Source organism: Cryptomeria japonica, chromosome 1, assembly GCF_030272615.1.
Source record: "Cryptomeria japonica chromosome 1, Sugi_1.0, whole genome shotgun sequence".
NCBI lineage: Eukaryota > Viridiplantae > Streptophyta > Pinopsida > Cupressales > Cupressaceae > Cryptomeria > Cryptomeria japonica.
In genome coordinates this window covers 430869331-430894004 of record NC_081405.1, presented here as the reverse complement: position 1 = coordinate 430894004, position 24674 = coordinate 430869331, and the positions used below count along the sequence as shown (strand labels likewise).

Genomic DNA, 24674 nt, shown 5'->3' with positions numbered 1-24674 from the left:
TGAGATATAGAAGGATTGCATCATCATGATTGAAGGTTGGACAGATAGAAAAAATATAACATTGCTAAATTTTCTTATTTCTTCTTCAAGTGATTGTAACTTCCTTAAACCCATTGATTTAGTGATCAAATTTTTTTATTTCTAATTTATTAGTTAGTGTTAGCATTTTGAATTTCATCATTTCTTTCTCAAGTGACACAATTTTCCGAAAATCCATTGATATTTCTCGAAATACAAAAAAAGTTGAATTTCTTTGTGAAGTTTTGAAGGAAGTCTTGGCCAAAGTGGGTGAAGAAAATGATATACCAATAATTACAGGTAATACAGTAAATTATGTTGTTGCAGGTAGAATTTTCATGGATAGTAGGCACCCATTCTTATTCTTGACTCCTTGTGTTGCTCATTGTCTTGACCTCATATTACAAGATCTTGGCAAAATCTTGTGGATCAAATCATGTGTGATCATGGTAAAATTATCTGCAAATACATATACAACCATGCTTGGGTCCTCAACCTAGTGAAAACATAAATGGACAAAAAAGAGTTGGCTTGTCGTAATATGGCCGTATTGCAACAAATTTTATCACATTGCCATCTTTATTTCAATCGAAGACTACTTTGAAGCTCATGTTTTTTAGTGAGAATGAAATGGTAATTGGGGTTCGAGGGTTTCTTCCTTCTAGGAATTGTGCAAAGATTTTTTTGTTTCAAATCGCATCGGTTGTTTTTGGCATGGTTTTTCTGGTCACAAGTTTCTGTCTGCAAAATCACATGTAAGGCGTTCTTTTTTCGAGATCCGCATTTTTCTACCTCGTTTGCAAAAGTCTATGTTTTCTTCTTTCGTGACCTCTGGTTTTGTTGCCTTGTATCTACACGCAACGCCTCCGTTTTCCACGACGCTTCTAACGGTGACAGGAGGTTTTTCTTTCTCGCGAACTGGTTTTGTTGCCTTGTATCTACACACGAGGCTTCTAACGCAGTTGCCTATTTCCTAAATTCAGCATTCCAATTTTGTCCAGATTTCAAAAGCTGATTAGAAGGTTCTAAGTGGGTTCTACACAGCCATAGAGTGGATGGTACTTGATCCTTAACTTGAAGTGAAGATAATATCTAAGAGTGAGATCTATAGACTTGCACAAGGGGACATTTTTGCATGAGACATATGCAACACAACTTGGACGACATTGCAACTAGTTAAGTCTATTAAGAGCATAAATTAAATTTTAAATTTTACCCTTTATTTACTTTAATGTTATGTAATGTCCACTTGTTGAAATAGGATTTATTAATAAATCATAATAAATTAAAATATAAAAGAATAAAAATAAAAATTAATATAATTAAAATTTAGTTAAATTTTAATTAATATTTGAATGAATGGTCAGAAGGCATGAAATGAAAAGTTGTAACTCCCTCAAACTTGAGATATAAAAGGGAGAGAAGAGAACTTCATTTTGGGAGAAAAGGAAAAAAGGAGGAAAGAAGGGAGCAAAGGAATTAAGGGAGCATTAATGGGAAGGAGATAAGGAAGTGACTTTTTCAAAGTGGCAGCAATGATGAAAGGCTGTGACCCTTTCGAAGGGTGATAATTACAAAAGGTTGTGACCATTAAGAAGAGGTGTGACTCTCCTCCACATTGGAGGATATAAAGAGGAGAAGTTTTTATTTGAGAAGGAAGGATCCATGGAATAGAATAAAATATCTTAAGCATTAAAAGCAGATTTAGGACCAAACCTAAATCAGATTTATAAGAAAATCTGGAAGAATGATATGAACATTTATCAAAGAGATCAGAACACAAATACAAATCTGCAAACAATAATAAAGCAGCCATCGAAGGAAAAGAAGAGAAAACATTAAATCAATAACTAGAGAATCATACTTGATGGAATAGAAAGGATTCTCTCTCTCTCTCTCTCTCTCTCTCTCACACACACACACACACATATACATATACATATCTGAGTATAGGTAACATATCAGATTGATATAAAAAGCAGACCTGTGCATTTAAAGAGGGAAACAACAGTGAATTGAATCTGTCCAAATTACCAAAGCAGACTGAAAATACATAACCTGCAATAATTCTACAAGTATATTGGTCAAGATTTAGTGTCCTCTCAAAAAGGGACATTACAAGTGGTATCAGAGCATGTTCCTCCCAGCCTGAGGGAAATTAGTTAACACAATTAGGTCAATGAATTTTAAGGGCTATCAAACGAGAAACAAAGAAAGCCAATTACGTAATATAGAGGCAATGTGCGATGGTGAAACAAAAAGAAATCCAAGTAAGAAAACAAGGCATGATGAGGAAGATCTTAAAAGCATTCGAGCAAGAGAAGAAGGGACAATGAACAAATGGAGCTTTGTGGAGGAGCCAATCTAGTAATAATGGCACCCTTACATCCTCAAGATCTATCGAACATATTAAGTAAATGTTTGAAGCGTATTGTAAAAAGTTGACAACACATCGATGAGCATACAAGAGCAAAAAGATTGGGGTTAGGCCTACTTCCGAACTCGAAATGGATTAGGAGCAAAAGGATTGGGGTTAGGCCCACTTTTTGACTCGAAATGGATTGGGAGCAGAAGGATTGGGTTTAGGCACACTTTCCAACTCTAAATGGATTAGGAGCAAAAGGATTGGGGTTAGGCCCACTTTCTGATTCAAAATGGATTAGGAGTAGAACGATCGAGGTTAGGCCCACTTTTTGGCTCAAATTGGGCCCACTTTTTGACTCGAAATGGATTAGGAGCAAAAAGATTGGGGTTAGGCCCACTTTCTGACTCGAAATGGATTAGGAGCAAAAGGATTGGGGTTAGGCCCACTTTCTAACTCAAAATGGATTAGGAGCAGAAGGATTGTGGTTAGGCCCACTTTCTGGCTCAAATGGAATGATAGGATTAGACCCACTAAAGAGGTCTAACAGCATATGTATTTGTATACTACTATACTTTGTGATTGCATAAATTCATGTGTATGCTCCAAGATTGCGTATGTTCATGTGTACACTTCGTGTTTTATGTGTATGCTCTGTGTTTGGTTAATACTTGATATATTCTAGAGATGTGAATAACTATAAAGATATAAGTTGCATTTGAGGTCATAGATGAGAGCCATGCTTCCAATCCTCATCTTAATATATGTTAAGATCACCCATGCTTTGACACATAGAGATATCTAGAGTATGGTGCAAGCATTGGGTCAACCAAATTAAAGAAGAAATACAAATCTCCAAGGATTGATTTATTTAGTTCTTAGATACCTACATTGTTTGAGGACAAGCAATTTTGGGAAGGGCAGACTATAATGTCCACTTGTTGAAATAGGATTTATTAATAAATAATAATAATAAATTTAAATATTAAAGAATAAAATAAAAAATAATATAATCAAAATTTAGTTAAGTTTAATGAATGGTCAAAAGGCATGAAATGAATAGCTGTGACTCCATCAAACTTGAGATATAAAAGGGAGAGAAGAGAACTTCATTTGGGGAAAAAATGAAAAAAGGAGGAAAGAAGGGAGCAAAGGAATTAAGGAAGCATTGATGCGAAGAAGATAAGGAAGTGACTTTTTCAAAGGGGCAGCAATGATGAAAGGTTGTGACCCTTTCAAAGAGTGGTAATTGTGAAAGGTTGTGACCATTACGAAGAGATGTGACTCCTTCACATCAGAGGATATAAAGTGGAGAAGTTTTCATTTGAGAAGGAAGGATCCATGTAATAGAACAAAATGTCTAAAGCATTAAAAGTAGATTTAGGAGCAAACCTCAATCAGAATTATAAGAAAAGCTAGAAGAATGATATGAACATTTATCAAAGAGATCAGAACACAAATACAAATCTGCAAACAATAATAAAGCAGGCATCGAAGGAAAAGAAGAGGAAACATTAAATCAATAACTAGAGAATCAGACCTGATGGAATAGAAAGAATTCTCACACACACACACAGATATATATATATATATATATATAGGCAGCATATCAGATTGATATAAACAGCAGACCTGTGCATTTAAAGAGGGAAACAACATCGAATTGAATCTGTCCAAATTACCACAGCAGACTGAAAATACATAACCTGCAATAATTCTACAAGTATATTGGGCAAGATTTGGTGTCCTCCCAAAAGGGGACATTACATGTTAAAACTCAGAGTTGAATAAGGAGATGTGAGTTTTTTTCCCATTTTAGATTCATGGTGGGAAAGCTTTGGTGCTAAGGTGCCAAATCTTCAAAGGATTGCAATTCGTGTCTTGAGCCAACATGCAATGCTTCAAGATGTGAGCACAATTGGAGTATGTTTGAGCACATTCACTCCAAGAAGCATAACAACTTGTCAAGGCAAAGGTTGAATGATCTTGTTAATGTTAATTAAAACATTTGCCTCCATCACAAACAAGTCTTGCGCACAAACTTATCTCCCATTACATTAGAGGAGCTTGATCCATAGTTAGATTGGATCACTGAGGTTGAGGATTTCATCTTCAGCGAGGAAGATCATGCATGGATTGATCAAGCAGATCTAGTGGCAAAGATAGTAGCCATGCCAAAGGAGTATAGAGCATGTGTAATGTCCCCACTTTGAAATAGAATTTAATAATAAATAATAACAATAAAATTTAAATATTAAAAATTAAATTAAAATATAGAAGAATATAATTATATATAATTAATTAAAATTCAATTAAGTTAATGAATGGTCAAAAGACATGGAAGGAAAAGTTGTGATTCCCTCAACAATGAAATATAAAAGGGAGAAGGAGAACCTCATTTGAGAGGGGGATAATTTGGAAATCAGAAGTGCACATCTGATTTAAATAAGAAGAGCAGATCTGATTTTGAAAGGTTAAGTCCCTTTCAAAAGGCAGAAATAATGAAGAGCTGCACTCTTTCAAAAGGTGCTAATGGTGAAAGGGTGTGTCTCTTGCCAAAGGGCATGCATGATAAAGAGGTGTGACCTCTCCTCACATTGAGAGATATAAAGGAAAGGAATTAAAGCACCCAGTAACATCACAATGGATTCGGATCAGATCAGAACTGTTATTAAGTTACAGGCAGTAGCATCTTTGTTCTTGGCGGTATGCATGGGGATGTGCTGAATATGTATGCTTCATATATGAAGCCCGATAATGTTGTTATGCAGAATTTATTAGTAATATTAATATAGACTGCAATATGTATGACAGTCATACTTAATTTCATATATATTCATAATACATGAGAAGTTAGTATATTTATAGTCTGAATCATATTATTACTGTCAGTATTTAAGAAGATGGGGATGAGATGTTCCAAGGAGGGGCAGTCTAAATCCAAGCAATAGGTTAAGCCGCAAGACAGGGTGGGGATCAGCGACCCATAAGACTTGAGGGTATAGACCCAAGATAGGTAAGGGCTTGGATCTGTAAACTTTGAGGGAACCTGTTGTAGGGTCTCTAAGTGCTTTGGTAACATACATAGACTCTTCTCCCTTAAAACTGAAGTAGTAGCAAGGTCTGATATCTATATTAAGAACTGTGAATAATGAAATTAATTATTTAATGAGGAAAATAAATAAGCACTTGTTAATAACTAACAAGTTGAAGAATATCAATAACTGGCTTCATGATTAGTCTCAATCAATTTTAGTAAATTGAAATAGATTAGGTAGGGAGCATTACAGCATGAGGGAACCCCTTAGATGTTGGTGTCATTGGTACACGAAAATATCATGGCCACATCAAGGACTTATCTCAAATGTCTACATGGGAACATATGTGTGTGTGTGTGTTAGTTATTTCCTTCAAATAAAACCACTTTTATACTTGTGTACGTGATCAAAGAAACATCTATTTGATTAGTTTATTGAGTCTTTACAATTTATTTGTTGAAGGGTGAACAATACAAATTTTGAATCCTTGAAAATATCTATAATTTATTATATTTTCAATTTGCCAAGTCCAATTCCAAGTCAAAAATCAGCTTGCCAAGTTTGCAACAAGTCTGAGTCTTGTAACTATGGGTGAAATAGCACAATTTCCCCGAAGAAGCCAAGAATCTGTCTTTCTTGACATAGAGAGTGCAGTTCTTTACCATCACCAGTACATGCAACGATGCTCATGCAAAAAGTTATTTTCTTTAAGAAAGGACCTTTAAGAAGCAAACAAGGTTATTTGTCTTGTGCATACTAAGTCCAAAGAGCACTCCCCATACTGAAAAGAATTTTTAAAGATTTCCTAAGAGGCTAAGACGATGGGAATTTCAAACAACACTCCCTATACAAAAAAAAAGGTGAAGGAAGCAATGCTTTTAACACCAAAAATGACAGCTTTACCTGCAAAATTCACAATGAACTGTTTTTTCAACCACAATATTTTCACTATTTGGTTAGGCCATCTCAAGCGCAAGGATAGAAGTTGTTTGCAAGGAATTGCACAAGTCATTGTTACTGGTATTTTGTATGGTACAAACCCACTCAAGATGGCCTTTGATAAAGAAAAAGGCATCCCAAATCCCCTCCAAAAAAGAGATCATCCAAGGGTCAAGCTAAATCCACTTCTAACTCCGAAATGTCTAGGGCAGAAGCACCTCAAGCACCTGCAAGTTTGTCATGTGGAAAAAGCCAACCATTCTACACCTCTCCTACCCTTTGCTTTTCAAAAGATGTTCTATCATATCTCAAAAGAAAAGATAATATAAAACTTTGTAGATGTAATAGTTCGAAGACTATGAAGGTTAGGACACCTAAAATAGTATAATAACAAAAATAAGATCCTCCTAATATATCAAAAGGCAAGTAAGCTATCTTGGAACACTTATGTACATATATTGATTTCAATTTATCTCTAGATTATATTAATTTCCATTCGTCTTTAGATTATATTGATATATTTTTGTTTTATGTTAAAATATCTCTTTCTTTCTAAAAGTTTTATTCTGCAAGCATATTCCAAAAAACTCAGCCTTGTGAGTTTTAAGAACAAAATTTGAAGGCCCAAAAATAACATTTTCTGCGAGTATAATAGAAAATGGTAAACTAAAATTCATAAAAAAATGGAATCTTAGATTATTTGTTAAGAAAAAAGAGAGTATAACATTTTAAAAAATCTAAATATAACTTGTCTTTATGCCGGTTTGGGTTCAGGTTCAAGAGCCCGGTTCGCCAGGTTCAGCAAATTTTCAAAATGGGTCTTGGGTTCATTAGTACAAAAACAATGTAAAAATTATATATATATATATATATAATTTTGCCAATCCCGAGAGGAATGTATGATGTGCATCGAGATTTGGGTAAAGGTATATGATAATCTTGGTGGGTGCAAGGGTCTATCAGAGGAGGAGATCACAGACTAAGGCAGCAAATGAGCTGAGGGCGAGGGACGAATGCGAGGATGGTGAGAACGTTCGGAGTTGAATGTGTATATTGCAAAGAAACAAAGCTAGAGCAGTGTGAGCATCTATTCATATGCTTGAAGGATCCAGTGAGAGAGGGGATCTTCCGCGTGGTGGGCAAGGATTTTGGTGGTGATGAACATGTACACGATAGCCTTGTCTACCACTACTACTTCATAGCGCTCATTCATGGGTTGGGATCTCGTGAGAGGGGAAAAAGCATAGGGAGACAAGTTATGAGGGAGGAGTTGTGGCCAATGGTAGTAACCATCATTGGGGCATCTCAAAAGGGCCTATGTCTGGAAGGCTAGTCAGCCTGTTCGACACAAACAAGAAGGGAAAGAAGAAGATTATGCAGAAGGCATGGAAGCTATTTAGGGGGATGGAGGAAGACAACATTGCAAAGTTTATGACACTTGTGGAAGCTAACCCCAACCTATACTCTTAGGCAAACATAAACTGCATTCTTGATTTGGAGTTCGAAATTTGCTTTTTCCGGCACCACCTAAACTGATGTAACCATTTTCTTTTATGATGAATGAAAGGGAGCTATCCCCATACTGATAGAAGCATGAATTAAGATTAGAATATCACATAGCATCATATAAACCAAAGTTCTCAGACTCGGACTTGGCTCGAACTCAGCAAGGCTGACACGACTCATGACTCAGCTATGACTTGACAAAATAAAATAAAAACCCTTGAAATTTAGAGATTTTTAACGATTTAAAACTTGTTTCATGCACCCATTATTGACTAAAGCTTAAAGACACTATAACATCATCAAATAGAAGGTCTAGCTCATCCTTAGCCTCAGAGTAGTCTGTCTGCCTCCTACAAAGGCATCTAAGGTAGGTCCTGGAAGACTGAGTTGCCATAGTCTCTGCCTGTGAGGTGCCACAATGATCAACATCAATGGTGCCTATGCCGGATCGTGCTCTATCCTCCTCATCTGCCATAGCCATAGCCTCAGCCTCTCTGTCTGCCATGCCGCGGCACGAGTCCTGGAGCTCGGACTCAACGAGTTTTAACATAACTCGCCGAGCTTGGCTTGACTCGCCAACTCGACAAACTCGCCTGACTAGTGACGAGTTTGGGAACTCTGATATAAACAACAATAAACTTGTAATCATAGCATCATGATCATACCATTATAGCTTCATATACTTCAAGTTCAATATCAAAATAATAATATTGAGTTCAAGTTTCATTGTTTCAACAATTGGAACTTTTTAACTTTTAAGTTTTAATCATCAACATCATCATCATCATTGACATTAGATGAACAACAAGCAATGCCAATGCCACTTGCAATTGCTGCAAGCGTTCTCGATTTCTGAGTCCTCAAATGCAACACGCTGAGAAGTGGAAGCATCCAAGTCAGTATGCTCTAGCTCTATATCCCACATCTTTGTCTCCCCTTGCTTGTAATCTTTTTGCTTGTGTGAAAGGAGACACAAGTTGGAATGCACATATACTAACTTCTCCAATTTTTTGATTGCAAAACAACCTCAATATTTTATTCAAAAATGCAATTTTTTTGGTTTTGGCCAAGCTGGGCGCACCGTTTGGCACACCCTAGCCAAACCCGCAAGCGGACTGAACCATGACTAATACTAGGATCGAAAGAGACCAAGACTCGGCCTTCTAGGGGGAGAACCTGGTATCTTAGATAACAAACCATTTTTGTTCCTTTTCTATTGTTCATCACTTGCATATTAGTTCCACCAACAAAGAACTAAAAAGAAAACTATAATGCTATTTCAAATAGCTAAAAAACTATGTTACCCCGAGTTTCCAAGACAGGGACGGCGAGACGCGTTTCCGGGACGGAAATTTTTTTGCCAAATTTGGGGACGGCAAGGGGACGGCTACATAAAGTATAGGGAAAATTTAAAATATATAGGAAAATTCTAAATGTTCATATGAAAACATGGATAAACCATGCATATATACATTATATTCATATGAAAACATGGATATAGCATGTGTATGATACTATGAAAACATTTTAGAATGTGAATTTTGAACATACAACATTGTCATTACTCGATATACAATTATGCATTCATAATTCAGAATTTCAATTCATTCACATTGTCAATATGCATATCATAATAGATATTGAAGAAATAACATACAAAATGTCAAAATGCCCAAAGGCTACACTGCTGCAATATAGTTTCATTGTCAATTATGATATGAAAATCAAAATAGTACTAATGAATTAATATTTTATTGTTTTGATTTCCTATTTATAATTTATTATTTATTAATTTTAAATTTTTAAATGTTTAACAATTAATTTAACAATTTCATATTTTCTATTTATATTAATATAAAATTTAATTAATGTTGCCTTTAAATTTTTTTAATAACAATTTGAATTAATAGGGGCCCATATTAGAAAATTAAAAAAAAAAATTGAAAATACAACATTTTTTTTTTTTAATATTTTTAATAGTCTTAGATGTGGGGGACGTCTCCCCCACAACTAGGGCAGACGTCCCCTCGTTTCAGGGATGTCCCCTCTAAATTCTTGGCAATTTGGGGACGGAGGGAAACATCCTCTAACCGTCCCCAAGTCCTCGAAACGTCCTCGGGACTGGGATGGGGGTTTTCAGGCTAGGGACACGTCCCTAGGTTACATAGCTTAAAAAAAGGCCTCCAAAGACGGGAAAATGTCAAGGAACACCCAAATACTCTTGTTTTTAATGCTAAGTAAATATTTCATAGACATTTCCTAGGCCTTTCTTAATAGTTTTGGTAGGGAAACATTTCTTGGCATAGAAATGCACGAGAGCTAGGAAACATCAAGGACAAGCCAAGAGGAATCTGAAATTGCAATTAATTTGTTGTCTGATAAGATAGTGAAAAATATTATGAAAGGCTTAGCTACTGAAAGATTGCCTGGTCGAAATAACTTTCACAGCTTTCAAGTAATGTGTGAACTACAAAGTAATATACTCAACCATTGTAATTACGCCGAAGGCATACCCTATTTGAAGTATTTCAGTTCACTTCTGAAATCAACGAGTGAGAGTGGCGGAAAACCAATGCAAGACGATGGAATAAATATTGACTGTCCATTGTTTGTTATTTGATTCACCGAAATTCTTGAGTGGATGCGACAATTAATGAAGTGTTGAATGACCCGTGGATGCCACAACCGATTGCACTAAAGTCGCCGTCATTGGAAAGCGTGATGATAGAGCTCCGGAGGAAAGGAATCTCCGATGTGCCGCCACCAATACTCTTTATTACCTAATTTGACGCCATCTCCTTCTGTAACATTTTCCGTGAATTTGATTTTCGGCAGGACGTGATGCAAGACGCTGGAAATCATGCGTTTGTAGATTTTCATAGTTTTTCATTTACAAAGAGAGTTGAAGGTGACGTCTACAACCATTTAACTCCACATCCCCAAATATATCGGTTCCTACTTTTTTAACGATTTTTTTGGGGAAGCCTCACCATATTTCACAATCATTCCTTTTTATCTTGTTTCCTATTTTTGATTGGATGAGTTGGTTAGTAAAGTAAAAGATATCTTTTAAAACAAATGTAGTCATATGGATAGAGAAATTTCAATTTTTAAAAACCTAATTTAAGCTTTCTTATCCACGTATCTTTATATTTGAGTTTTAAAGTAGATTTTTTAATATTATAAAATATTATTCTTAGAAGATTTTTTTGAACTTTTATTTCAAATAATATTTTGGAGTGTATTTAATTATTTTTCATATCAATTATTTTATTATATATTTCATTTATCTAAAATTTATATTGTTATTATTATATATTATATGTATATTTAACTATATTTGTTATTTAATCATATTTATTAAATATACATAAAACCAGTGTTACAAGACTCTACGAGGCAAGACTCGCAGAGTCCAAAGGCGGGTCGCCCTTGTCGAGGCCCATGGCCTCTAGACTCGGACTCGGCCGAGTCTAGCCGAGTTTTGGAAGACTCGTCGAGTCTGTCAAACTCAGTAGACTCGCCAAGTCCCGTGGGTCAAACTCTGCAGACTCGCCAAGTCTCGTGGGTCAAACTCTGCTACGCAGGCAGAAAATAATAAGTTAGAAAAAAATGACATTATTTTAAATGAAAAAAAGGGTTAATATGTTTTGTTCCTCAAGGATGATATGGATGTCACTGAGCGTGAGCCTAAGCCTCAGACACAGGTAGAGATCATGGCTACAGAATGTTCCAGGACCTATCTTAGGCACACACATAGGACAGTTGCGGGGTTGACTGATATTGGCTCCTCTAAGCCTTAGACTTCTAGGCTCTAGCTTTTATGTTGAACTTGATATATGTTTTGAACTTTTGATGACATGTATTTCATATTCTAAGAATTTTGTAGACATTAGACACTATCTATATTTCTGCTGCGTTATTTAGTTTAGCTTATTTCCTTTAGCACAAGCCTAAAATTTGCATTTATACTTATGTGATCAATGTAAACTTGTGTATGTGCTTCTATTTGATGAGATTATTGTGTCTTTAATGTTTATTTATTAAAAAATGCATGAAAGAAGTTTAAGATCGTTAAAAATCTTTGAATTTCTTCGGTTTTTCAATTTGCCAAGTCTTGGTGGAGTCTGGGTGCTAGGTCCGAATCCGAGTCAAAAATCAGCTTGCCAAGTCCAAGGCTTGTAACTATGCGTAAAACATAAGATATAACTAATATATATAATATTTACATATTTTACATAATATATTATTTAAATTAATTCTAAACAATATAAGATAATAAAATTGGATTGTATTATTATTATAATTTATATTATAAAATGAATTTCAATTTTTTAATAATTATATTAATTACTATACATAATTGTATAGTATATTATAAATTATTTAATAAATTTTAAAATAATTATTTAATATATTAAATATTATACATCTTATTAATAATATATATAGCATTTTTAATATTTATATATTTAATAAATAAACTAATTAGGAAATATACAAATCAATCAAATCAAAGTTGATTATTCATAATTTTAGGGTTTTTGAGCTTATATGGCAATTTTTAAGCGACATAAAAAAATAGCCCAGAGGCTTCCCTATAGGTATATAAGGACGCCTTCATACATAGACTTGAGACTCTCAAATGTATTGATCAACATCACTTTCCCTATCCCTCTCCTTCTTTATATCCATATATCGAGCTATCTCCCCCACCCCCCCCCCCCTCTCTCTCTCTCCCCCCTCACTCTTATCTCTTTGCATCTCTCCCTCCCTCACTCCATCCTTATCTCCCCATCTATCTCTCTATCTCTATCTCTATCTCTACCTCTATCTCCATCTATCTCTCTATCTCTCTATCTCTATCTCTATCTCTATCTCTCCCTCTATCCCCCCTATTTCTCTCTGTCTCTCCCTCTCTCTTTTATTGTCTCTACTTCTTTTTATCTTTAATCTCTTTATCTATGTCTTTGTCTTTGTCTCCCTCTCCCCCTCTCATTATATATCCTTATATCTCATATCTTTATATCACTCTATCTTACATCTATATGTCTCTAGCTCCCCCACTCCCTCTATATCTCTCTATCTCTTCCTATCTATCTCCCCATCTTTCTATTCCCCTATCTCTATATCACATTCTACCTCTTTCTATCTATTTATCCCCCTCTTCCTCTCTTCCTCTATCTTTGACCCTACCTCTATCTTCCTCTCTCCCCCTCTTTCTCTTCCTAAACATCCATATCTATATCTCTTTTCCTCTATCTATATCCATCCATATTTCTTATTCCATATCCCCCTTTCTCTCCATCTTGTCCTCTATCTGAATTCTTTATTTCTTATTCCATCTCCCCCTTTGTCTCCATCTTGTCATCTCTCCATCTTACCCCTATATCTCTCTCTCTACTCTATCTTCGTCTTTCTATATCTCACTCTCTTAATCTCTCTCTCTCTCCTCTCCTCTCCATATACCTCTCTATCTCCATCTCCACCATCTCCATCTCTATCCCTAATTTCTACTCCCTTAATCCCCCCCCCCCCTCTCTCTCTCTCTCTCTCCCTATTGCAAACATAACATGAGCCTGTTGGTAATGGAGTTTGATTATCGTCCTAATTTATATCTTCATATGCATCTCTATCTCTATCTTCCTCTCTATTTGAATCTCATTAACCCTCTCTCTCTTGCTCTTCCCCACTTTATCTCTCGCTCTTTATATCCCTATCTCTCCCTCTATCCCTATTACAAACATAACATGAAGCTATTTGTAATGGAGCCTAATCATCTTCTTGATTCAAAGATATTTTTATAATCATGTTTGGATCATTGTAGGTGGATGCATGGTATATTTGAATCTATCACTTTTACATTGATTCCTATGTTGCACAAACAATATCGTTTTCTAAAAGGCCTACCAATTGACCCCATTTACAACACAAATATAACCTAATATACCTTCTACATGTATTCGGCATACCCATTGCACACCAAGGTGCGATTGCTAGTTAACATTATTTCTCTAGATCAAAGGCTTTTTTATATTTTGTTGACCTTTCTCCCCCATATCATTTCAGAATTTGGCATGCTAAATTGCAAAAGTATATTCACAAAGCAATTACTAGTTTTTTGAAGAATACTAAACAAAAAGATATATTTCAGAGATTAGTAAATGTGTATGCAGATAGCTAAAATATTGATCAATGTATTCTAATACAAGTTTAACATTTCTTGCAATTCAAAAACAGCGAATTGCAATGATGAAACTTGCATTTAGAATTGTTATACAAGGATTCTAATGTCTATTCTCAATTGAAAAAAGATTGGATTGGACATTGGTTTCTAGCTTTTCTACTTTTTAATATGTATATGAGCATTGTGTCACTAGAACTCAAATTTATGTCATTGCATTTTAACTAGTAATTAGATAGAGAAGTTAGCATATATGTATCTTCTCTCATAAAAATAGACCAACTTATGCAAACCAAGAAAAGAACCCAATCACAGACTTCTATGCCAATTGTATCTGTCTACTTATGGAATCTATCCATATGATACAGAAGAATAAGACATAGATAAAGGCCTCATGTCACTTTGTAAATCCCAATTGAGTGGGCTATACTGCTATATGCAAGTAGTGTAGAAATCAATCAGCAATGGATGATAGCAAAAAACAGAGTTAATCAAAGTAACTTGTGCTATTCCATTAAAGATAAGTACAGGAAAATACCTCTAAATTATTAGATCCAGAAGACAATCCATTTGTTGTCCTAAAAACATGAAATAAAACAAAAGTTATGTCAAATCTTCTGGGAATTTCTCCTTTCTGGGCAGAAACAATGTTAAGATTGAAGATAGCAACAAAAAAACATTTAAATTTCTTCATTTGAGTAAACACATCATAAAAGATCCACAAAAAATAACTTTTAAGAATTTCATCAGCTTGTTCATAAATTGGAATTCCTAAAATGTTGAAAATGGATGTAAGTTAACCTGAAAATACCTCAAGAACCACAACAAAATTCCAGAGTTTCACTAATCCAAAATTAAATAATTCAAATTGCAGTCTTTCTCAACAATTTTCCTTGAAAAAAGAGTGAAAAGGTAAAATTTTCTTCAGAAAGAAAGTAGTGTATAAGAAAGAAAGCTGACTACGAATCACCAGAATCAGGCATACATTATGAATCTGTGGGTTACTATATATATATTATGAAAATCTGTGGGTTACTATATATACACACACACACACACGCACATATATATATATATGAAAGATGCCGACTAGGAGATGGCTCAATTCTGATTTGTTTTGTTTCAAAATCAATCTTTGACCAGCGTATTGTAGCTTGGAGTTTTTGAGGAAGTTTTGAGTTTTAATGTGTTTTTGGGGTTTTTGGATGATGGAATGAATAATGCAATTTGGAATTCAAGACAAGAACAAACTACAACTACTGAAACTAAATTTCAGAATATCTGATTTATTATCAGCAATTAATAAATGCAAAGAATTGAAGAATTTCAACACTAATATGCCAAATTGGCCTACCAGGGGTCCAACGCCTTGCCTAGAGGGCTTCTTTATTGAATTTATTGAAGAGAAATGCTGCTACAGGAGCTTCCAAAGTGTTCCAACAACTCCAAAGGGTTTTATTCTTCAAAACAATAATTATCAAAAACAATTGAATGGATGAATAGCTGATCTGGAGCTTATTCTGAAATCTTGCGAGGAGAGATCACCAAAATTGCTTCCCTTTCCCCTCTAATTTGTTGATATCATTCAAATATGCTGGGGTTTCACCAAATAGATCACCAATATGCCTTAGTTACCTCCTAACAATGATTTCACAAGCAAGAGCTGCTCCAAAAACCTTCTTATTTATTTATTTGCAACCCTAGGCTCCCAAAGATGGTACGGCTGACCTAGGGAAGGTATGGCTGGCTTAAATGTGCATTAAACTTGCTAAGAAATATGACCAAACTGCTCAGATCTGATTGACATTGCTAACCCTGCAATCTGATACAAAAATCCACCTGATTTGACCCTTGAATGGCCTGAAAACTGATCTTTCCTGAGTGCTGAAGAAGGATTAATGGCTGGGGTATCGTCCAACCTGCCTAAAATTGAAGGTTTTCATCTCCAATTTGGCCTCCACACTGCTGTGTTGATTTTTTGTAACTAGGAAGCAAAATAAAAGATGAATTCTAATTGCCAAAGGCAACATTAGAATTCATATAAATAGGGCTGGGCCCTATTCCAATATTATGTGAATATTTATAGGGCTGAACCCTATCCTTATTGTATTATGTCCAAAACTAAAGGCCACACCTAGTCAAACGTATGGACCCAAAGTCATATCATTTAGCATGTAACTTAGGTGCCAAAGATAGGACCCATATGTGGCGTGTAAACTAAAATATTGTTTGGCGCCAAAAGTTATTGAGCCGACCCAAAAGATGGGTCTCACATCTTGCATATATATACAAGCAACAATTGCAAGTCATTCACACTATTCATAAAGGTGAAATACCTCTCTGCACTATGCGAACTTCTTCAGTCATATGTGCGGATTATCTCAGCTAGTAGGTGCAAAGTTATCCAGAAAAGGTGCGAGATTATCCTTCTAAGGGTGTGAACTGTGTGTGCACTTGGAGCACAAATCTCATCTTCCAAAGGTGCGAACTATGTATGCACTTGGAGCAGCCCAGGTGTGAAGAAGTGCAGATGGATGTGCACTTGATGCACACCTTGGTGCGGGCCGGTGCAATGCAAATCAGTGCACAGAGAGTGCAGTGCAGGCAAGTGCAGATGCAAGGATGAAGGGCAGATCGGTGCGCACTTGGTGCGCAACTTGGTGCAGACTTAAGGTGCGACTAAAGTGCAGATTTGGTGCAGACCTAAAGTGCACCAAAAGTGCAGATCTGGTGCGGATAAAAGTGCAAATCTAAGACTATCTTGTGTGCAGACCTAGCCATCAAAAGAGCATAAAACAGATTGTTGTTTGATCATCTTCATCAGCCCTAAGAGATATGTGTTGTACTCAGAATGTTACATCTAATTTATAATCAGATCTGAGGATCACTTCATGCTGGGTTTTTCCTCCAAGAGGGAGGTTTCCCAGGGTAACTTGTGTTATGTGTCTATGTTGTTTCATGCATTCAACTTCTACTATGTTTGTTTAAATGTTCATTATTAATCATTTAACCTACAGGTTAATATAAGCTAGAAATTAACATTATCAAAGATACAATTCTGATTTTTGTTCTCACTGTTAATCTGAGATTTTAAAATCAACATGTTGTACCTGCTATGGCAGAATATTGCAGAGAAGAAGAATAATAATCACTAAATAACATAATGCCCAATTTGCACGTACAACCTTCTTTAAGCCTCCAATCCCTAATTCGACCTCATTTGGCATCTTTTGAAGATTCCAATGGAATTTTTTCTCCCTCCAATAGTTTGATGGGTATGAGGGTCAGCTCTTCATTAAGTTTGGCCACCTTTTTATTATAATATAATCTCCTAGGGAGATGTGCAAGGTAACTTTTTAAATAAAGTTATTAAGTCAAAGTAACTTTAACTTATAAAGTTACTTTTATTAACTTTTGTATAATAAAGTTATAATTTCATAAAGTTACTTTTATTAAAATTTTCTATTAATAGAGAAAAGTAACTTATAAGGTCTTATAAGCTTTTATTATAAACTTTACTGAATAAAGTCGCACCAAGCTCCAAAATCGGTTAAGTATAGCTCCTCCTGGTGAGCCAAACATCTCCTAACCCCATCATTTGCCTGTGAAGACAGATAACAGGCAAATCTAAGATTCTTGAGTGATCACTGAAAAAAATGGGGACATTATAGTCCTCCCTTCCCCGGATTGCTTGCCAACCCGCTGCTCCACTCTGATAAAAATTCCTGAGCAAGTTAATACCCGGATCCCATACCCAAATGAAAAATCCACGGTAGGAGCTAAAGTAGGAGAATGCAACAGCACATAAGTTATCAAACATACTGTCAAACCAACACCAATCAATGTAATACACCCCTAACTCTGTCTCTATCTCCAAAATACACCTCTGAACACTTCCATACTGCTGAAAATCTGGTGCAGACCTTGCCAAGCCCCAAGGCGTCAAATGATCTTTACTAGAACAGTCACTGATCTCTCTGAAACCAAGGAAGATATAATCAACAATCAGCAAGGATACTGCTATCATGTGAAGTGGAATCGATGACCAATCCACAGGTGAGTGATGGATACCTTCTACTATCATCAAGGACACCTCTTGAGAAGTTGGCTCACTAAAAGTATTACCAATCACAACTTCATTCTCATTAAAAGAGTAATCAGCAACTGAGTTTTCAGAATTAGACAAACCTTGTCCATCATTCAATATAGGATAGTGAAGGTCATGAATATGCAGGAGATTCTTCCTAGCTTGTTGGGCTATCAATTTGGCTTGTCATGCTCTTGCCAACCAATCTTCATTCAACCTCTGGGATTGTTCTATATCAGCTATTCCAAAGTGCACAAAATCTGATTTACTACAAGATGCACCATTATTAGCTTCCAACCAACATGTTGTCATTCCTTTAGGCTTGCCATCCGTCGAAGCTCTCAACACCACTTCCTTCCCATCCACTGAGAACTCTAACTGCATCTTATGATAATCAAATGAGTACCTACCAATGGATTGAAGCCACTGCATACCAAGAACCACATCATATTGCTCTATCGGTATTACATAGAAATCATCAGTCAAGAGATAAGTTCCCAACTAAAGGCTAAGTTGAGGAACTCTCATAGTACAACTCAAGGTACCGCCACCTACCAGTTGTCACTCTAAACCCTAAAAATTCCTCAACCTGTAATCCAAACTTCTCTACTAACTACACGCCAAGGAAATTATGTGGCACCAGTATCTACCAAACAGTCCAATGGTTGTCCCTTAAGAGTTCCCTTCAATCAAAAGGGGTAATACCAAGGTACTCCGGACAATGAGGCAATCGTAATGTTGGTAGAAGCCAATGTATCCTCATCACCTGTATCTTGCATTTGCTCATCCTCACCATCAGAAAAGACCTCTATAAGATGTGCCTTGCCTTTCCCAAGGCATCTGTGACCTGGCTCCTTGCATGAGAAACACAATTTCTTCCTCCTTAATTCCTTTTGTGATTCATGATCCATCTTAGGAGGAGGTGGTGCATTGGGTAATTGTGAAGATGAACTCTGAGAAGGTTTAGAAACTTCAGAAGATTTCCTACTTTGCTGAAATGTACGTGGTGGAGGAGAGGTATCAAGGTCCAATGTAAGTTATAAGGCCTCCTATAAAGTCTTAGGCTTTAAAGCTTTTACCAAACCTCGAAGAATCTCATGTAAACTCTCGATGAAAAGCATCACTACTCTTTGTCAGGCATTTCAGGAACCATGACTGCTATGCGCTGGAACTCATTAATGTAAGCCTCTACATGTCCTGTTTGCTTCAGTAGAGCTAAGTCCCTGTAATATAGTTCCACATCCTTCCTGTCAAACCTAGCAATCAGTCTCTCTGTGAACTCTGGGTAGGAGTGAATGAGAGCATGGTTTTGAGTGACTAATCCATGGTGCCACCAATCGTATGCAACTCTCTCTAAGTGTAGGACAGCAAACTGAATGGCTTCATCTTCAACCATAGGTTTCAAAGATAGGTATACGTCCAACTTATGGACCCATGCTCATGCACTAATGGAGCCACTACCGTCAAATGTGGATAAGGTAAGCTTATCTGTGGCTTTTTTCAAATCATTATTCCACTGCTATCTGGGCCATCTATCATTTTGTCCCATCCTAGAATCTCTACGCTGCATACAATATTGATGCAAAGGGAAAGCATCTAACATGTGCCAGAAGTCGAGCCCACTCATTGCTAGCAGCCATAACTGTATCCTGAAAAGTCACTCCATTATGTGGATCAGCCAATGGTGGTTCATCTCTAGGAGTGAACCGAGGAAGCATAGGTCTATCGGTTGTCCTAGTATGTGTCTTGCCTCTCCATGGTGAAATAGATGCACTTCCCAAGGAAGATGGAGTCCTGTTGTTGCCACGACTCCCTGCAACTGTAACTGGTCTGCTATGACTTCTGCGCCTACCCCTATGATTTCCCAAATCCATCCTATCCAGTGTGTCTTGTAACCTGTTTATAGCCTGGACAATTCTTGGCTGCGCATCAACCAAGCTTCTCATGATCTCATCAAGATCGAGTGGATTTTGTCTTTCCTGCCTAGGAGGGCTCCTGTGACCCTCTGGAATATCACCCATAATAGCCTCTACTGGTTGTTCAGTTCCAAAGTTCAAATCTACCCGAGGTCTTCTGCGTGTGTAATATCTGTAGGTACCAAATCTGCCCCGATGCATAGAATCACACTGATGATCCTCAGGCTGGCACGATCATTGCTCTAATACTACTGAAAGATGCCAACTAGGAGATGGCTCAATTCTGATTTGTTTTGTTTCAAAATCAATCTTTGACCAGCATATTGTAGCTTGGAGTTTTTGAGGAAGTTTTGAGTTTTAATGCATTTTTGGGTTTTTTGGATGATAGAATGAATGATGCAATTTGGAATTCAAGACAAGAACAAATTGCAACTACTGAAACTAGATTTCAGAATATCTGATTTATTATCAGCAATTAATAAATGCAAAGAATTGAAGAATTTCAACACTAACATGCCAAATTGGCCTACCAGGGGTCCAATGCCTTGCCTGGAGGGCTTCTTTATTGACTTTATTGAAGAGAAATGCTGCTTCAGGAGCTTCCAAAGTGTTCCAACAGCTCCAAAGGGTTTTATTCTTCGAAACAATTATTATCGAAAACAATTGAATGGATGAATAGCTGATCTGCAGCTTATTGTGAAATCTTGCCAGGAGAGATCACCAAAACTGCTTCTCATTCCCCTCTAATTTGCTGATATCATTCAAATATGTTGGGGTTTCACCAAATAGATCACCAATATGCCTTAGTTACCTCCTAACAATGATTTCACAAGCAAGAGCTGCTCCAAAAACCTTCTTATTTATTTATTTGCAACCCCAGGCCCCCAAAGATGGTACGGCTCACCTAGGGAAGGTATGGCTAGCTTAAATGTGCATTAAACTTGCTGAGAAATGTGACCAAACTGCTCAGATCTGATTGACATTGCTAACCCTGCAATCCGATACAAAAAAACACCTGATTTGACCCTTGAATGGCCTGAAAACTGATCTTTCCTAAGTGCTGAAGAAGGATTAATGGCTGGGGTATCGTCCACCCTGCCTAAAATTGAAGGTTTCCGTCTCCAATTTGGCCTCCACACTGTTGTACCTGCTATGGCAGAATATTGCAAAGAAGAAGAAGAAGAATCACAAAATAAGATAATGCCCAATTTGCACGTACAACCTTCTTTAAGCCTCCAATCCCTAATTCAACCTCATTTGGCATCTTTTGAAGATTCCAATGGAATCTTTTCTCCCTCCAAGAGTTCGATGGGTATGAGGGTCAGCTCTTCATTAAGTTTGGCCACCTTTTTATTATAATATAATCTCCTAGGGAGATGTGCAAGGTAACTTTTTAAATAAAGTTACTTATTAAGTCATAAAGTAACTTTATGTATAAAGTTACTTTTATTAACTTTTGTATAATACAGTTATAATTTCATAAAGTTACTTTCATTAAAATTTGCTATTAATAGAGAAAAGTAACTTATAAGCTCTAATAAGCTTTTATTATAAACTTTATTGAATAATTTCCCACCAAGCTCCAAAATTGGCTAAGTATAGCTCCTCCTGGTGAACCAAACATCTCCTAACCCCATCATTTGCCTGCAGAGACGGCTAACGGGCAAATCTAAGATTCTTGAGTGATCATTGGAAAAAATGGGGAGTTTTCTTATAGTATTTCTACTGAAAGACGCGAGTCTTGCTCAGCAAACATCCACTGAATAAAATGGATCAAACCAAAATTCTCATACAAAATCTACACATTAAGCATTCAAACCAAGACTTTGCATTCAAACCAAGACTCGCAGTTTGCAAGGAAGAAAAAAAATTCATTCAAGCAGAAGAAAAAATTAATTGGGGCTTACCAAAATAATCAGTGAAAGCAAAAGAGAATGAATTGGTGAAAATCTGTGGGATACTTTGGTTCAATGTTGGTGTGAGCCTCTATATATTTCTGGTGGTTTTCTTATGGTTGGTGTGAGCCTCTATATATTTCTGGTGGTTTTCTTATGGTATTACTAGTGAAAGACATGAGTATTGCTCAGCAAACATCCACTGAATAAAATGGATCAAACCAAAATTATGATACAAACCTCCATGTTAAGCATTCGGACCAAGACATGCAAATTGCAAAAAAGAGAGAAATTTAATCAAGCATAAGAAATTAGATCTTGAGGCTAAACAAGATAATCAGAGATAGAAAAATTAAATGAAATGGAACTTGTTGAGCCATCTTTCTATTATTTTTGTCCCTCTATATCTTCCTTGTTACTAAAATAGAAATTGGATTGGTAAATCTGCCTTTAAACATCACTAAACAGTTGATGATCTAAAAAGGTGTTTCCAAAGAAAAGAGCCTCCACATTAAGCATTCAAATGAAGACTTGCAATCGGCAAGTAAGAGTACAGTTTCTTCTGAGCTTAAGGAACTACCAGCAGGATTAGACAAGATAATCAGGAAACAAGAAAAGGTATGACATGAAACTTGTTGATCCTTCTGTCCTTAATTTTTCCCCTATTTCACTTGTTATTAAACTATGATGCAACCTTGCTACAAGGCCCTAAAGATGACACCCTATTTTGAAATCTCCCTTAGAAGGATTTCTCTCAGGGACTGCAAACTAAACCATGCATAACAAATTGATGGAGCAGAAGCTCACTCTGACAAATTGATGACTTGTTGCATGGAACAAGCAGAGGTACTGTAGGGTCAGCCCTTGTCAGTTTTCATCACTCCGAAGTGGTCCTGGTCATACAGGGAAAACAGTATAAAATCCAACCAAGTAAAAGGAAAGGAACCGGTGCTATTCTCAATAGCAAATAAACTGGGGCCATGAGAAATATAAACATCATCAAAAATAACTCTTATCACTAGAGAAAGAATTTCAGGCCTTCATTCCAAACTAAATGTAACTGCTTTCTTAAAAACTAACCTATTATAGAAGCAAATCTAGGTTATTGCTTTTGCCAAAGAACCACAAAGAAGTCCCAAAATCCAGTCATCAGGATAGAAACTAAACCTTTAAGAGATATCTAAATTTTTATGAAATATTAAATGTTTCTTTATGAAATATTAAATGGTTTTCAATTTTAAGGTTATAACATTTGAACCATTCCAGCTTCTGGCCCATAATAGGTAAGTCTCCTAACCTTCCATCCAGAACTTTTAAGTTAAACAATGTTCTTAACTATTGGCAAAATATTGAGCAGATTTCAAAATGATCTCCAAATAAGTAAGAAGAAGAAATGACTGATCATACCTGTTGAAAAATAGGTAGCAACGGTCAGATGACTCTAACCGTTCAAATATCTAATTGGCCTAACGGCCTTAGACATTTGTATAATAAGTTCTTTTATTCCTACCCTTGATCGCACTTCGCTGAATATCCATATTCTGATCACAGATCACAATATTATATGATGATCGATTTGCTCCATAATCATCTATATGACAATCAGATTATACATATCATCGATTATATGTATAATCGGTAATAGTTTATATTACCGATTATACATAGCATCGATTATATTTGTATATCGATTAGCAAGTGCGATGATTAAATGTTGTTTATCAAATCATAGTATCGGTCACACTAATTATACCGATTACAAATTATTTGATTAAATGTTGCTTATTATTATCGATGGTTATCAATGATCATTGCTCCACATAGGAGTCACGACTCTATGTGGAACCGATAGAGCCATGACTCTATGTTGACCATAGAGTGCATATATCATCGGCTCTATTCCATTCGATTGATATATATGAGGTTGATATTATCAAGTGTGCAGTATTTTTTATTAAGAGTACAGTCGATATCATTGTGGCATAAGTGAGCGATCTGCAATACACTAAGTTTGTGATATTGTGGAGAATATTGTGTGATCTACAGTTACATAAATAATATAATTCGAACTGTGAATAATTCGATACATATAGTGTAATCAGCTTTAAAGGAAATTCTGATTCATATATACTACTGTGCATAATTCAATATTACATCAATCTGAAAATTTATCAAGACATTTGTAGTCTATATTATATTCTGTAATATAGTATTATATGAAACCAAAGTGACTATAAATTTGAAAAATACCATATATATAAATCTGATCCAACTTTAAAAATTCCAGGATGTGCATTAAACTTGATGTGACAAATGGTTTGTCAGAAGTTATCAAAGTGAACTTCTTGGATTGTAACCCACAGCAAATTGTACACAATAAAAGTCTTCCATTAGATGAAGAATATTCTTTAAAGTCTGAGCATATCACAAAAGCAAATTAAAAAAATAAGAAAGCCTTCATACACAATGGAAAGTTAGAAAGAGAATCCAAATCAGCTGACCCTAGCCAACAGAAAGAAAATGTGGCAAAATGAAGAATCAATTCAACAAAAAGGACAAATAACAGACATATCATTACAAATATGGTGGGTTATAAATTTTTGAGAGATTTCTTTTCATGGGGTGAAAAACTACTTAGATGAAGAAATTGTTAAAAAAAGGATCATTTAGGGAACAATGGTTGGCAGGGAAATAAACATCTAGATGAAGTGGACTGTGTATGAATTTTT

At 35.9% G+C, this 24674-nt stretch overlaps 1 protein-coding gene across 1 annotated transcript in view; it reads right to left on the bottom strand.

Moving 5' to 3' along the window:
* The window catches only part of LOC131065016 (peptidyl-prolyl cis-trans isomerase CYP21-4), a 94144-nt gene that overhangs the window by 67110 nt on the left and 2360 nt on the right, over positions 1-24674 (bottom strand). Inside the window, exon 3 of the mRNA XM_057999384.2 lies at positions 14586-14625. Within this exon, the coding sequence (XP_057855367.2) occupies positions 14586-14625 (40 nt within the window). The remainder of the gene's footprint in view (positions 1-14585; positions 14626-24674) is intronic.